Source organism: Magallana gigas, chromosome 4 (genome assembly GCF_963853765.1).
Source record: "Magallana gigas chromosome 4, xbMagGiga1.1, whole genome shotgun sequence".
NCBI lineage: Eukaryota > Metazoa > Mollusca > Bivalvia > Ostreida > Ostreidae > Magallana > Magallana gigas.
This window is the reverse complement of record NC_088856.1, coordinates 15,557,137-15,573,631: the sequence shown is the minus strand read 5'-3', so window position 1 is coordinate 15,573,631 and position 16,495 is coordinate 15,557,137. Positions and strand designations below refer to the sequence as shown.

Genomic DNA, 16,495 nt, shown 5'->3' with positions numbered 1-16,495 from the left:
ACAAACAAGAATAGAATGTTACTCAATAATCAAATACAAACAAATGAAAATTATCTTACATCGTCAAACGATCATGTCTCTATACAAAGAAGCAATGCAAATATTCTTATAAATATCAATTAAAGGAAAATTTTACAGAAAAATGTCGAACGTCCGTAAGTAGGATATTTTACCTAAACAGATACATACGTCTGGAAGGGGTACCCATTCTTGAATCCTCGTATCTTATCTATTTTGGTATCTAAGACTAAACTCTTTCATTAGTTTTACAGTGCAATAATTTTTCTAATTGATAGCTATCACGAAAATGCCCCAAGTGTACGTAGAAGCGAGTATTAAGCTTAAGATAAACGCGTAAACTTCGGTGCGGTTGTGAAAACAGCACTTAAATTTAAACGGACCGCAACTCGGATATTTATAGCACTTCGCTGGCACTCAAGGAGGATAGCGTAGGGATATATATATATATATATATATATATATATATATATATATATATTGTAGTCATTATATAAAAACGTATAACATTTTTTTGGATTTTGAACTCGAATATCCATGTCAAAACTTGATTACGATCCAGTATGTAAGTGCATAAAAAACATAATTAGTGTAACGTTTGCTTTATCATGCGAGTTGGTGATTGAATGTTTAGGACATTGATAAAGACAAGTCATTATGAGAACAACTTTAAATTTAATAAAAATTACGCGTTGCAGAAAAAAACGAGATTGAAGCATACCGACTTGTATTATATTAAATATTAGTGTTGGTAAAACACATGTAAAAACAAGGCATTTGTATTAAAATGATAACAAATAACAGGACAAATTCCATATATTTCATTTTTTTTCTTTTATGTAGTATTCTCGGAAAAGTGTCAACAACAATTCTACCAAAGCAACACAAAATATGAAATCAAAATACACGGACAGTGATTACGATCATCTAAACGATGCTTTTGACACGGACACAAATGATAAAAGCATGTATGATCATGCTCAATATATTTCCAAAACACACTCAGAGCAGCAAGTGAACAAAGACAATGGAGATTACATGCAGACGAGTCCAATGAACGAAGACCGTTCGTATGTAGAAGTAACAGGAGAGGGATCTGAGGGATTTGTGCTCGACAATCAAAAACAAACGGGAAATGTAACAAATGGACACTATTTTGTTCTGAAAAAAGAAACAAATTAAAACCATATGATTTATTTCCTTTATTTGTTTACGTCGAATTTGTTTTCTCTGCATGTGAACAATAAATGTGCGTGACTTTTATTGCCATTTTTTTACCGCAATTTAAAGCATAAAAGTGTTTTTAACAAAGTATATGAAAAAACACCCATTAAATACATATTTACATGTATATTAGTTTTCAGTTTGAAATTTAAAAAAATCAAATAAAGATATAATAACAATGGTATTTTTTGCGATTTACACAAATACTGGACAATTTACTCATAAAGCATGTCGACCTTGAGACAAGTTGCCGCCAGTCAAAGGCAAATCGACCGCCCTACATTATGTATAATACATGTATATATACTAGGCATGACGTTACGACGGGCGAATTTACAAAATTATGACAGCAACTTTAAAGTCGTCATCCAAGAAAAATATTGACGCCATTGAAAAAAGAAAAACAGATCCTGAAATAAGACATACCAGAAACCAACATATATCATAATCAACAAATTTTGAGACTAGGCCATTTTTAATGATTCATGGGTCGAGTTCTTTAGTCTAACTCACCCCAAGTCAAGACAACTCCCCCTATTTTTTCAAAACATATTTTATCTAAGCATTGGATGGTCATTTTGGGATACCGGTGGTCCGTTCAAACAAATTTAATGTCGCGTGTTTGCAGGGTATTCCCGATGATTTGGCTGCACGGCCTGGTGTTATATACGACCGACGATAACAAATTAACTGTTCAATGCTATTATTGATATTAATTTTGATGTTAATTTGTCTAAAATATTTCTGTATATTCGCTATTAAGCTAATATATTCGCTTTTTGTCACGGATATGAATAAAAGATGGAACAACCATAAAAAAAAATAGTTGCATAGTGCGGCTACCGCGGTTAGAATCATAATTCCAGAAAGGAACTTTGCAAGGAAACTATTTGAGATCGAATAATCATAAATCTATTTTAAACGTGTAATGACGTTTTCTTGTGATCATACGCCGTGATCAGATTTGACGTGTTTTATGAAATTTGAACGTCGCAGATTTCCAATATAGATATTAAGGACGGCGGACCCAATTCATTTCCACAACAGATTTCTTATTTAAATTTTTATGTAATGTTTATCTGTTAATGGCGAGTAAAAATCAATTAAAAAATACATTATCCTCGACTTCCTTATTTTACTTGAGGCATTTTAAAATTTGGGTACAAAATCCCCAGATATAAAAGAAAGTAATGGGAATTTTTGGGGTGAGGTATAAAAACTGATATATTAAATATTCCGGAATAGATTTTTTCCTCTTATTAAATTGTAAGAAGTCAATCAGCTAACCGATGAACGGAAAAAAATGAGGGCATCAACCTAAATTTTTTGAGGGGTTTTGTCAAAGTTCACTGCATGGTTCATTTTTGTTCAGAAATATAATTGAAAAAGGACACATTTAATTATTGCCTGACGTTATGATCTGCAATATACCTAAATATTGTTAGGTTAAAATATAAATTTAATATCTACCAGATAATAACACTATAAACTGCCTTTGGGCGTTTAATGGTTTATAAACCGTTTAAATATTACGGACTTGTCGCAAACAGAGAAAATTTGTACTAATTTTTTGTCTTAATTTTTCTCTACTAAAAATATTTCGGCATCACAAATTATGTTTAGTAAAATGAACATTTTATTATTTTCTTTTATTTTGATGTACGAAATTACGACAGTCATATTCATAGCATATGCGTGGATTTCTGCGCAGAGGTGCGAAAAATCACAGCATAGATAAAGTATATAATTTCTTATTTTAATGTATAATACTCAATGACATTTAATCTTAAAGAACTTTTGGATATGAGCTTTGATAACATTATCACTTAACGAGTTTATTTTTGTACACTTTAGTTCGTTTTTTGTAGCACTTTTCAAATAATTATAATTTCTTAAAATTAGTTCACATGCACATTCATTTTAAACGCGCAGATTATCTCCGAAACCTTAACACTTTACCATTTGGATTACTTATGTCATCATCGTATCTTAAATGTCTTCACAAAAGATCGTCCCTCTCGGTAAACACTCCAAAATGTATATTTTATTTGAAATAGTTCTGCTTTTTAAAAATATTCTTTTAATTGAACTAAGTAAGTCATCTCCCAAAAAGTAAAATTGTACATGAACGTGTCGTTTTAATTATCTTGTGCTTAGGTTTCATAATAAATGATAATATTATATCAATAAATATTGTTATCACAAGGACAGAAGAATGCCATCGTTTGATGGTTGACGCCTTAATTAAGTTGGTTATGCTTATAATGACGGTAAGATATCATAGAAATTTGAACAGCTAATTTGCTCTATTTGCACCATTTGTTTCATCAATTAAAAAAGTACTATAAATTTGCATAACTAGAATGCACCAGGAAATATATTTTATTTAATAATGAAGAACATATTTATTAATTGTAAAAAATACAATTCATTTGCTGATTACAGATGAATTGAGTAAATAATAGATAAATTTAAACTGTTTGTTTGATGTTTGATTTTCTTTATACAATATTCATTGAAACAGTTTGAAAGATGTGAAAAAAAAATCAACAACAATTCAAAGACCAGATTGGAATTTGTTTCAGATTTCCTTTTGAAAAATCAGGCACTCAAACTATTTTTTTGTTCAAATCATTTCCTTTTTATGCGGAAATAAATTTGTTTTTGAATTGAAAATCTCCATTAGTTTTTGTGATACATGTATTTATTGATATACCGGTATTTATAATTATAAAGGAACACTGATTTATAGATCAAGTTTTTTATCCAAATTATTTTTTTTATTTCTTTTTTTTTTGCAATCATTTCCTTTTTATTCGGAAATACATGTATATTTTTTTAATTGGAAATTTCCATTAGTTAGCATGATGACTATAAATGCATACAACAATAGAACGCTGTTAAATAAATTAATAGAGTTAAATTTAATCATGTAAAATGTTTCATATTCCTCTCTTTAAAAATATTGAGGAAGCAGTATTCACTATTGAATATGAGTTACAATTATAATCTTAATTAATAAGATAATCTAAATACGGAATTTTCATACACTTCATTTACTAAATTTATTTCGTGGCTCCAGATAATCATCAAGTGAATTCTGACTGCCTTGTCTATTGTCTGTGCAGGTATTCATATAATAACCCTTCTGTTCTCGGTCTAGGTCACTATTATCATCATTACAATGAATCGGTTTAAGATAGTTTGAATCCCTTTTGTGAAATTCTGGGTCTAAATAGTCATCGCGTTTGTTCACGTAAACTGGCTCTGGACATCGTATGTTTCTCTAGAATACAAAAAAATATACTTACATGTAATGTCTTAGTAAAATATGACAGATGGAACAAAAATTATATTCCTAACTTTAACTTTTTTACTAACTTTTACAAATCGTTATAAAATCCGTTTACCTGGCGATTTCTTTCTAATAATCTGCTTGACCGTGGAAGGTGATGTCTTTGTAGTCTGTTTTCGGTTGAAAACCGAGTATATTCTTCATTAATCACTAACGACATTTGCGCACTAAAAGAGCATACTCTTTTTAATCAATTTCATATTTTTTTTTCTCAAAAAGAATTTGAAAGCAGATGACAAATTTAAAAAATAAAATTTTTTGATGACACAACGATATATTTGGTAGTTTATTATAAACTAGGTTAATTGAGTACATGCTTCGCCTTCTAAAATGGAATATGAAACATATCAAATTCAGACAAAAGTTCGAAGTGGTAACAAATGCTTTACACATATATCCAAAAGCTTCGTTATTATAATAAAACAAAGCGTTTCTTCTATATTAATAAGTTAGTAAACTTTTAAAAACTGCACCAATTTTATTTTGCAGCACACTTATTTTTTTTCAAAACAGGGCAGTTATTGATTTGAAAGTGGAACTAACATTTGCTAACAAATTGGTTATGTTCAAAGATCCTTTCTTCTTTACAAACCTTTCATAATTCTCTGCTTTGTGCCTCTTTGTACATAAAAACATTAGTCCAATTCCAGAAATGATTCCTATCATAAGGTTTGTACAGCATAGAAGACCGATGTTATCCTTATCTAAAACAGTAATACCAAATGTAAAGGCAACAGTAAAGCAGTTGATGCCTGTTGAAACTAATGATATTAGCAGAACTATTCCACAATAATACTGCATCAATACCAAAATAAATCAACTTTGATTATTAAACAATAATGTATTAACCGTTATTATTGAGAACGAAATCATTGTGCTTTAATCTAAAAAATCTTCTATTCTAATATAAAAAGAAGCCTTTTGTTACGAAGATAAAAATTATTACAGAAAACTGTGAAAGAAAAATTGAGAGGGAAAGAGAAAACTTGCATATAGACTTACAATCTGATTTCAAATTTAAAGATTATGTATGATTTTATTTTCGTTCGTTGAATCTAAAATTGAAAGTAATTAAAGCGTCTTACTATATCAAAGTTTTTTTGTTATCGTACGCAATACATTGCTATATAAAAAATAACAATTACAAAGCGTGAACCATCTCAAAAACCCATAAAACGAAACACAAATTCAAAGCAGAGCAACACGGACCTCCAGATAGGTAGAGGTGGGATCAGGTGCCTAGGAGGAATGATCACCCTCTGCTGACCAAGGCCACCCGCCGTGTGCTCTTTGTCGTAATCGGGGGAAAAACAGAAAAACTCTGTAGACAATTAGGTGATTAATTGTCTAACAATTAGTATGAAAAACGTCGGTCAGCATGCGACCCAGTGGAAGATTGTATTTGCTGACAAGGTCGTTGTATCGTCCATAGAACTTACGAAAAGATGATTTCAATCAAGACTGTTGATAGTCCTGTTTTATCAAGCTTGCTTCGCCTTAGAAACTGTTCATACGAAGACCATTCCCTTGCGTATCGAATCAACTGAGATACGAAAACACCATATGCAGGTGATGAAGGTATATTGCTACACAAGTAAGGAAAGTTCGCTATAGAAAAATTGAAGTCATCGCGTTAATCATAAAGTTTTGTTGTAAGGTTACCATCAATGTTCATTTCCATTAAAATATCGAAATATTAAACAGATGACGCAGACTCTGTGGTATCTTTTATTTAAAGTTCACTGGGATATATCGAGTCGAGACGTAAGTATGGGAATAACAATTGTTAATTGATAATACGTCGTTGATATACCTGAATGTTGAGTTGAAGGCCACAGTGAGTGATTCATTTTTTCACGTACAAGTTTTTTGAATTAATTTTGCTCCATAAGAATACAAAACTATATATGCATTGTAATAATTTATGATCTAAAAAAAATTTGAACCAAATCCTGGCTGATTAAATTGTTAATCTCCATAACAATTAATAATAGTAACATAAATCTTACCAGTGAAAAATGAACATCCCATCTGAACAGATAGATTACGCAACAGTGTTCCTAAATGACAATAGATTTTGACTTAGTTTTAATCCTCAAAATTTGCTAGATACGATTTTCACAGTTGTCTCATATATATATATATATTTAAACATTTTTATTACGTCATGCTCTACACATACACAATCTTCCTTTGTGAACTTAACTTACTCTTTAATATAAGTCACATGATCTTCCCTATTCCTGCTTTTGTCATTCGATTATCAAGGGAGAAAATAAGAAAATGGTACAATTATTTGAAGGAAATAAGTATCCAAATGATTATAAAAACCTGAATAAGTATTATATATTCTACTACAACTTAAACGCAAGCAATTGAGCTAAGGAAAATATTCATATATCGTGATTTATCTCTAGTGTTTCAGTTAAAAGTCAGCAGTTTAAATCAATGTAATATAATTAAGGCTGGAAAATATGTAAGGATGATGGGATAGCATTGCAACGCCCTTCAGCCACCTTAAAGTTTTTGGCCACCTTTCAGTTCACAGTAAAGTTTTATCTTGTGTGAAATACCAAAGATTGTAAGTCAATGTATTGTATTTACACCCCGCTTTAAAGTCGAAGTTACGAAGCGTTATTTATACACATATACATGTGTACCTTAATATCGATATTTAAACACTTAATACCAACATTGCAATAAAGTTTTCATAATTTTACAAATTATTCAAACACGGACATAATCGAAAATGTTATTGTAAAAATATATAATTTTCCTGAATGTTTGTTGTAATTGGTGATATCAAAGCTCTTTATTGCACAATGTAGAAAAAATCATTTCCTTCAATCATTTATGTTGATATGTTTACTATAGAAAAAAAATAGAGCTAAAACATATATTGAATAACAAGACAGGCACACGCTTACTTATGATGAATTGCAACATCTTAATTTGGTTCATACAACTGCCACGCAATAATATTTATGATGTTCTATTTTCAAAATGTTCATTGCAAATTTTCTAGGAAACACCAATATTGATAATCAATGATACTGTTGACAAAACATATCATAATGGACCACTTTTGTTTGATTGTTCTTGTTAAAATGAGAACGCCTCTTTCTGCATTGTAACAATTAAGTCTACTACTTTCTACATTTCTTTTATTTCATATTATGGTATTTTATTATTGTTATTTTTCACATAAGGTTTGTACCCAAAGCAATTAATTTCATATTATATACAAGTATTTCGCTTCAGGAAGGAATACAAATAGCATTTTATTATATTTCCTGGTGAATAATTTAGTTAAAATAAGCTAGTTTTCGAAATTGTTTACATGTAGGATGTTTTATTTAAAGAAAAATTAGCGTGGCTTAATTACGGTTTCTTTGTTTATCGTTAGTCATGACGAAAGCACACAATGTTTTGTATGAAAAATTAATTATTGTAGTCGAGGATTTGGACGTAACACTGTAGAAACGAGCTAATATATCCAGAAATATGTACATGAATAATTATATCACACAAAATTGGAAAAGAACCTAATTGTTTTGTAACAGGAAAGAGATACAGATCTCGAAGTAAAAAAAGGGGGGTGCACAACTATTTAGTTGAAAGTATTGTAGTATGAAATGCATTCTCTTAGCAAGGCTTTTTACTACGAAGCTAGAATTGTGGCAAATTAAAGTATTAGAAGAACTTGTATTATACGAAACCAAACATATCCTGTCTATTTAGGAAAAAACATCATCTTTCATCCATTTATATTCATCATTGGTCTCTTTTTTCATTAAAACACTTGAAACAATTAAGAGTTCCTAAAAATTATGTCTAAAGAATTCTAAAATCTCAACAACAACAAATCACTTATCGCCTTCAATATTACTCAGTGCTTTGATAGAATCTTTTTTGTTTGTGGAAATGAAAAGGATATCCCCCCCCCCCCCAAAAAAAAACAACAACAAAAACCCCCACAAAAAACAACTCTTATGACAATCAATGTAACAGTCTCCAATAGATCGACGTAACATGCTGAGATGTCTTTATTTCCTTGTTTATGACACGCTCATAAAGGGACTTAGACATGATTTAAAACTATTAATTTCCAGATTTAATGTTTCATTTTTTATGACTAACGTGAACATTTTTTAAGGAGGCCGATTTTGGTTTTTTTGCGGAAAAACTACAATAGCGTAACTCTTTATTTTTTAACCATATGTAATTTAAACCAACTCTAGTTTATTTGCGAAGGTTCGTGAAAATCGACCGTCTGTTTCTTTTTAGGGACCATCTCAAAATAGAGGTACATTTACTATTAGAATATATAGGAAACTGTCATTTTCCACACATCAAAGCAGTTTTTAAAAAAAATACTACAATAGCTTTTTTTCTCAAACTGTTATATATGATTAGTAATATCATTTCCTACCTTATATGTAAACAACACAAAATTCTACCGTCTGGTTTTTAGTAGGGGCCATCTCAAAATATTAAAATGCACCAAATTTTGCTATGTATTTGGATCATCACGAATGATGATTGGTATAATGGATTCATTCCAAAAATAAGGAACATGTTCTCGAAGATAGCATCATTCTGTATATAAAATTTCAACAGCGTACAATTTTTACTTTTTCTTTTATGTTATTTCTTATAACGTACTCCTACAAAGCTTCATTTTATCATAACGTCTTAAAAGCGCAATGGCAATGCTCACCTACCGCACAACGTAAATATCGTGTTAAAAAAATAAAAATTTCCTTTAAAAATCTAAATATTTGTATCTGTATTTTGTTTATTGTGTTCAATTTTATAAATGATATCGAAAAAATTCAGAAGAAGTATAAATAAACTGTATATATTAGAATGCGCAAAAACATGCGCAATGCAAACTAAAGTCGGTCTCCTTAAGTGTGATACAGATATCAAACGTCTATGTTATGGCAACTAAGACCGAGTCTTATTTTTGTGTATAATGGTATTATATTGGTAAAAGTTACATCTTAATTTATCTGTTAATAGAGTTATTAATGATCACGATATGACAGTTTATTTTGTTTGTCACGAGTTATTTAGTCGACAAAATATTAATTTCTTTACAGTGGGTGTAAATGAAAAGATTAGTCGAGTTTTGTTAATATAACAAAGAATTCTAGGTTCTGTATTTGGCATGTAAATTGGTTTATGATATTAAAATCATTTCTATGAAAAAAATACGATTAAAAATTTTAAGCTAAATCCACGTCTTAATGCCTTTAAAATTAGACATTTATTTTTGGTATTTTATAGGTTATAAAGAAGTGTTATGTGAAAAAGTAGCATACGTATTTTTCAATGAAAAAATTGAAATCCACTTTGTTTTAAGAGGTTGTAATCGTACATATATAACAACATGCAATTTTAAGAAATACAAAAGTTTTAGTGTTATTCAATAACAGTTCTTCTAAGTTACAACGTTAAAATTGTGTATTTATAAAACAATGTTAATGTATTTGATAACCTACATTCTTTGCTCTAGAGTATTAAATACTTTAACTTTATGCTATAACGTTCATAACATTCATAAATAGTTTACTTCCAAATTTTAAAGAATTCATGTATCTAAATATATACTTACTTTGTTATTAGAATTTACAAAAAGAAGAAATATATTTGTTTTTACTTTAAAACTATATATGAAATAGGTCAAATTTGGCCCCAATTGCCTTTTTAACCGGGTTTTCGAAAGGAAAAATCCGATTATTTAAATGGTTAAAATGGCGGTCGGGCGGGCGGACGGCTGCCAAAAGGACAGCCCCGTTGTTAGAGAGGAGCACATTGCTTGAATTTTGATTTTGATAACTTATTAAAAAAAAATACCAGCTATTGGGCACAAAAGAAAACTGTAACATTGAAAGCTTTTCTCTTGTTCAACGACTTTTAAGTGCATCAAATTCGTATGTTATTGCCTGACGTCATGACGTCATGACTTCAGGCATATCTAAGGTTTGAAAGTTACCTTCTCCGATACAGTGCAGACAACAGAAGCAAGCAATATCAACATTTTTCATTAAAAAAGATTAACCGATGCAAGAGAATATTCCAGAATTTCAGAGCACATTGTGTGTACACATCACAAGGGGGGAGGGGGTTGCAAAGATTTGATGTAAGATATATATTCCATCTACTTTTTTTAATTATTTGCACTCACTTGCAGTTTATGACACTTTGAAGAAGAACATTTTGTTGTTTTTCAGTCTTAAATGAATACATTTCAGTGATAAAAGTCGTTTAAAAATAAGCTGTTTTATGCTAAAAACGAGATAATAGCAGGCTTTAGGGTTTACTTTCCGTTGTCACACAAAGTATTTCTAAGCTGTGCGTATTTTGATGAAAATAAATGTTTAAATGAAAAAAAGACAATAATAAACTGTCAACCATCTCAAAAATCCATAAAACAAAATACAAATTCAAAGCAGAGCAACACGGACCTCTAAGGACAGGAGAATACAGTTGAACTTTGATATCTCGATATTTCGAATACAATTGAGATGTCGAATAGATTTGTAAGTCCCAACCACTTTTTCAAAAAGTGTTTTAACCCCGATATCTCTAAGTTTTTAAATAGTCCCATCTGGTTTGAGGTAACAAATTTTGACTGTATTAATCAAATGTACTACTGTGTTGTAGCACATTCTATTCTATTCTCAGATGGACAAAGGCACACAGAAGAAAGTAAGAGAAACATAATTACTTATTAGGAATTATAACTAAAGGTCATCTAAAGTTGAATCGCCTTTACAAACCTTAAATGTCACTGATAAATTTATAGTTTAATCAATTCTTAAAACTGCGTCATGATTTTGATAAAAATTAAGGAGACCTGGTGTTCTACAAAACAGGTAATAAATCTAACTTTTTTATATATGATGTGTGTAGCTATTTAATAATATTTGATAAAAAATTCCATACAGTTTATCTTTTAAAGTTAAGTATTTCTCTAATTACTGATAAAGAACTTTTCTTCTAACGGAGATCACTACAATCTAAAAATCGTCTCCACCATCAAACTCTCTGAAAGACTACAACATTTATTCTGAGCATTATCTAATTATGTGTTTAGACATTCTTTAAACATGTATAAGTCATTAATTCTAAAGTAAAATTGCACATTGAAATATATGGTATTCTCTTGAATTTTCCGGAGATGAATCTTTATCTTCATTGATCGTTTTAACTTAATTCACGGAACCAACTTTGTTTTGAAAAATTTTGCCAATTGACAAACTTTATAACACTTCAAAAACAGGAAGTGTTATTGTGTATAAAAACATGTCGACACACACGTAACTTATGAATAGAATTCGAGTATTTGGAAACAGAAAGTAATTTACATGTAAATTGAAAACAAAGGCTTTATTCCTCACTATGCTACTTTATATGATATATTCAGGTATGATTTTAGTATTTACTATGATTTGCCTGTATATTTAAAATATGTTTATTTACATTAAATGATTTCCAGTTTTTTAAAATAAAGGCTTTTTTTATTCTTTTAAATGAATAGTCTATAGCAAATATAGTGAAAAAAATTAACCCGCCATATCTTGATACTGATTAAATTTATATTTTAAATCATTGGAATAAAGTACTCAATATTTAACAAACATTTGTTTTTTTTTAAATTATTTTGACAATTTTTTGTGTTTGTGGTAAAAGAAATGCAATAAGAAGTAATTTAATTTCCTTTTATTGTTATTCATGATGAATAGTTGTTCCTTGATTTATAATAAGTGTTTCGGTGTTATTTTATTTTAGTAATGATGCAACAAATGCATATATAGTAGCAATGATAGCAATAAAAAGTTTATATTGATTATGTTTTATGTTTCTGCATTTTATACTCGATTGATTGTGTTTGTTTAGAGGATATATATTTTTTAATTTTGGTATAGTCCCCAACATCTACTTTACGTATTTTTTGTTGGTTCTCGTCCGTTATGCAGACTGTGAGCACAGTTTTGAGAGGTAAGCTCTAATTTATTTCAAACATAGTTTTACATATTGCATTCAATATCATTTTTTTTAAATGAAAACAAAAAATTTGAACAATATTTAACTTTACTTACATTTTCAGTGAAATATGTTTGGAACAAGCTCTTACAATTCATGCACATCTAAAGGAGAACATTTGTCCTTATGAACTATTGGAAGCTAAGAAAGGTACATTTTCTTAAAAATTCTTTGTGATTTTACTTCTGATTAAAATCTTTCTTAATTAACAAAATAGTGTTGGTTCGGACGAGACAATACTGAGCATTCTTTTTATCTCAAACACTTTTATAAAAAAAAAAAGAAGGAAAAAGTATGGGGTTTTTTATCGTCGATAAGTTTTTAGTTACGCGTTTGAAATTGCTCGATGGAGCAAACGTGATTTATTTTTCTTTTTACTTCTTATTATGAAGCTTTCTGAATTTCTTTTTTTTTAAGGAACGATAGACTGTTCAGTTTGGTGCAAAGGAAAATATACCACAAATCCCGAATACGTATCATGTGTTAATTATAATATAAGTTTTCACATCACCAAAACATTGACAACAAAGTTAAAGGACGTTGCGTGTTCTGTTACAAGTTGTATAGTAAAAGTAATAGACTTTGATTGCGTGTTCACGGCGGATGAAGAAAATACATCTCAACAAACTGCAAAAGATGGATCGTGCATTGGTAACGTTTAACGTTTATAATGTTTTAAACAAAATAACTTACTACTACTTGTTTGTTAGTGACCACATTGTATTACATTTGCAGAGGCTGTCACTAGCGTTGGTATTAGTTTGAGTTGTTTAGTTGCTGGAAGTTTACTTGGAATCAGCTGTTTTGTACTCGTTAAGCGTTTGAGAACAACTAAAAGAAAGTGAGTGTATTTTGTCTTTCAATATACATGTTCATGCAATAATTTGACAAAACATTTAATACATCTTAATACATCTTTTAAAACATAATGAAAATAAAAAATAACAATCAAAAAGATTTGTAAAATTAAGAAACATACTTTTATCTCTATTCATCTAATGCGTAGATTGCAACTTCCCCCAGTGTTTTACCAGCCAAATTATGGAGATGGGGGTGAATGTTTAGAAGATAGAGTTCTTAACATTGCAAATCCTATGGAGACAGAGTATACGGACATTGAGGAAACTATCAGAGTATGGAGAATTCTCATAGTAAAATACATCTCGTCTCATGATACTGATGCGAAATACCTTTTCAGGATAATATGATTTTATTAGCTTGAATTCTTTAAACAAGAATAAAACAATTTCTCTTCTGTGCTTATATGTTTTGTATTGCTAATAAGAAAATGAATAAGTTGTAAACCAAACAAAAGATTGTCTAAACGAATTATTTTTAATATTAGATGGTAGCCAAGGCCATACAAGTTCCCTCCTACAAAGAAGATAGCTCATCGGAGACAAGATCTAGGGAAAATATATACCATCATTTAAGTTTAATTGAAGATTCAACAGAAAAGCAAAATAGTGCCTTTAGCGATTCAGTTTCAGATATCTTTGCGGACGATATGATACTAAGTAATAAAGGCAGTCCGTCCTTGAAATCCTATGTGAAGTGTACAGAGAGTTTGTCTTCGAAGTCTAGTGGCAGTTCAAAAGCGTCACCAACAGGAAGTGCGGGAAGTGACAAATACTATGCGCTGGAAAATGAATATCTTAAAGCCAATTCTAAAAACGGCAACACTTAAAAGTTTTATATAATCGTAACTGGGTTTGAGAGGTTCAATGAAATCGCTTGTAGAAAAGGAACTTTATTACAAAATTATGGCTTTTGAACAATTATAATAATAAATTATGCAGGGCATTTATTATGCATATTTTTTTCCGATAAACAATCAATTACACGCTGACAAGCGTAGACCGCTCGTATGTAGAATTTAAAAGAGGGGTCTGAAGGGATTCACCCCCCCCCCCAAAAAAAAAAAAAAAACAAAAACAAAAAGATACAGCAGGAAAAAGTAACAAATAGGCACTATTTCAATCTGAAAAAAAAACCCCAAAAATTAAACCATTTTATTTTTTCCATCATTTATTTTTTCAAATCAAATTACCATTTCTTCGACAAAATACTTGTAAGAAACAAGGCAAACTTGCTCAATGTGTTCTTTAAAGATATTATCAATAGAAGAAAGCAACATTTGATTGAAACTTATACCAATAAAACACATCTGTAAACAATACAAAGCTTGAGCTTTGTTTACAAAACCAACTTTGTATCATGCTTTTATCTCAATATCTGATTTTCAAATTTTAATATAGAATAAAAAAAACCCATATTAAGCATTCTAAACATTAAAAATATAAAAATAAAATTTATAATTTCGAGCTCAAATCGTGTCCAAGTCCCTTTAAATATAAAAAAATAACAAAAGTACACTAAAAGTCTTATATGTTACAGTTTTGTTCATATTTTTTATTATAATAAAAGGTTGAACCTGGCGATTTCTTTCTACTAATCTTGTTGATCGTGAATGATGATTCCGTTGTATTCTGTTTTCGGAGTAGAATTCTGCATATTCACTATTTATTGTCGTAGATCTCTGCACACTAACAGATACATGTATAACAGTTTTTTAAATAACAGAAATTTCATTATTGAAGAGGTGCATTTTTTAGGACAATATCAAAAATACTAAATATATATATTTGATTAGCAATTAGATACATACATATTTTACATTCATCATATGGATAAATTTGATGTAATCACACATCTTTACACTTTTCCACCACTTTTTATGACGCTTTAAGCCCCTTTCACAATTGGCGCACGACCACTTTACACCACTTTGCAATCGAAATGTTTGAGCTTCGCACGAGCTCGCGCATACGTTGCACGAGCCCTCGCTTACGTTGCACGAGCACTCGCATTCGTTGCATACATTTTACTGGTCGCATCAGGTCTCCTCTGAAAAGTGGATATGCACACTATTCAGACGCGACCAAATGCGATCCAAATTATCGTAGTGCAAAGCACGAACATTTTACAACGTTGTGTGTACTTGTAAGAGTGTTACACGATTTATAGAGATCGTAAGATAAATCGCTGGCGTTTATGCGTCTGTTTTGCGACCGTGAGACTGTTGCTTAACGTGTCTCATGTAATCTTGCAACGTTTTACTATCATTGCACTATTTATCAGCCTCAATATGCCATGCTTTGCTACTAGTATATATATACCCGGTTTCATTTATTCTCTTTTTGAGAATAAAATTTACAATATACATTTATTGCATGATGGTGAGGGAAATACATGTATGAAGATTTATTTCCTCAAGAAAAATCATATTTCCCGAGGGCTTTGCCCAAAAAAAAAATGTTTTTTCTGGGGAATACATCTTCATATTTCCAGAACATTAATGCAATAAACGTTTTATTATACCAAACAACATATGATTACACAAAATACGTTGAATTCTAATAATGTTTGACTCTTCAACAGTCGTAACTTTAACGTCGTGATTGTTTGATTTTTCTTTCATGAATCATAGATAGTTTTGTTATATTGAATTGTAAAATAATTGAAAACTTGTAAACGTCTCTTTGTAAAATCGACAAAAAATTGTAAGATAAAAATACATTACAGGAATTTATAAATGGTCTTTTACTAATATAATAATATTGATTAAGAAGGTAAAAAGAAAAGATACAGTACCGGTCAGACCCAACCTAGCACCAGAGTAAACCCCAACTAAACCCCGGGTTTACTTTTTGGATTTACTTTGGGTTTACTTTCTGACAATTTGGGTCCACTCGGGGTTTACTTTGATATTGCTTTTGAGGTCAACAGTACTCACTGAAGTGTGAAACGGACCCGTCCTTTATCTTACCATCCTAAAGCATG

At 30.1% G+C, this 16,495-nt stretch overlaps 2 protein-coding genes and 1 long non-coding RNA gene across 9 annotated transcripts in view; 2 read left to right on the top strand and 1 right to left on the bottom strand.

Moving 5' to 3' along the window:
* The window catches only part of LOC105332754 (uncharacterized protein DDB_G0280205), a 255,829-nt gene extending 254,548 nt beyond the window's left edge, over window positions 1-1,281 (top strand). For all 7 annotated transcript variants that reach the window (XR_010712867.1, XR_010712866.1, XR_010712865.1 and 4 more), the window contains one exon: window positions 862-1,281. Coding sequence is in view for 3 of the 7 variants with exons in the window: in XM_066081443.1 (XP_065937515.1) it covers window positions 862-1,200 (339 nt within the window). In the remaining 4 variants the exon portion in view is untranslated. The remainder of the gene's footprint in view (window positions 1-861) is intronic.
* A 2,856-nt stretch (window positions 1,282-4,137) lies between these two features.
* Window positions 4,138-6,789, bottom strand: LOC105332756 (uncharacterized). The gene is made up of 4 exons (XR_010712868.1): window positions 6,607-6,789; window positions 5,190-5,301; window positions 4,653-4,764; window positions 4,138-4,528 (listed from the first exon to the last, which is right to left on the bottom strand). It is a non-coding gene; the product is annotated as an uncharacterized lncRNA (long non-coding RNA).
* Window positions 6,790-11,918: 5,129 nt separating this feature from the next.
* Window positions 11,919-14,985, top strand: LOC117682197 (uncharacterized). Its single transcript, XM_034449306.2, has 7 exons — window positions 11,919-12,032; window positions 12,535-12,607; window positions 12,717-12,802; window positions 13,070-13,303; window positions 13,388-13,493; window positions 13,659-13,785; window positions 13,998-14,985. The coding sequence occupies exons 1-7, from the start codon at window positions 12,008-12,010 to the stop codon at window positions 14,337-14,339; spliced, it is 993 nt and encodes a 330-aa protein (XP_034305197.2). The 5' UTR covers window positions 11,919-12,007; the 3' UTR covers window positions 14,340-14,985.
* Window positions 14,986-16,495: the final 1,510 nt, after the last annotated feature.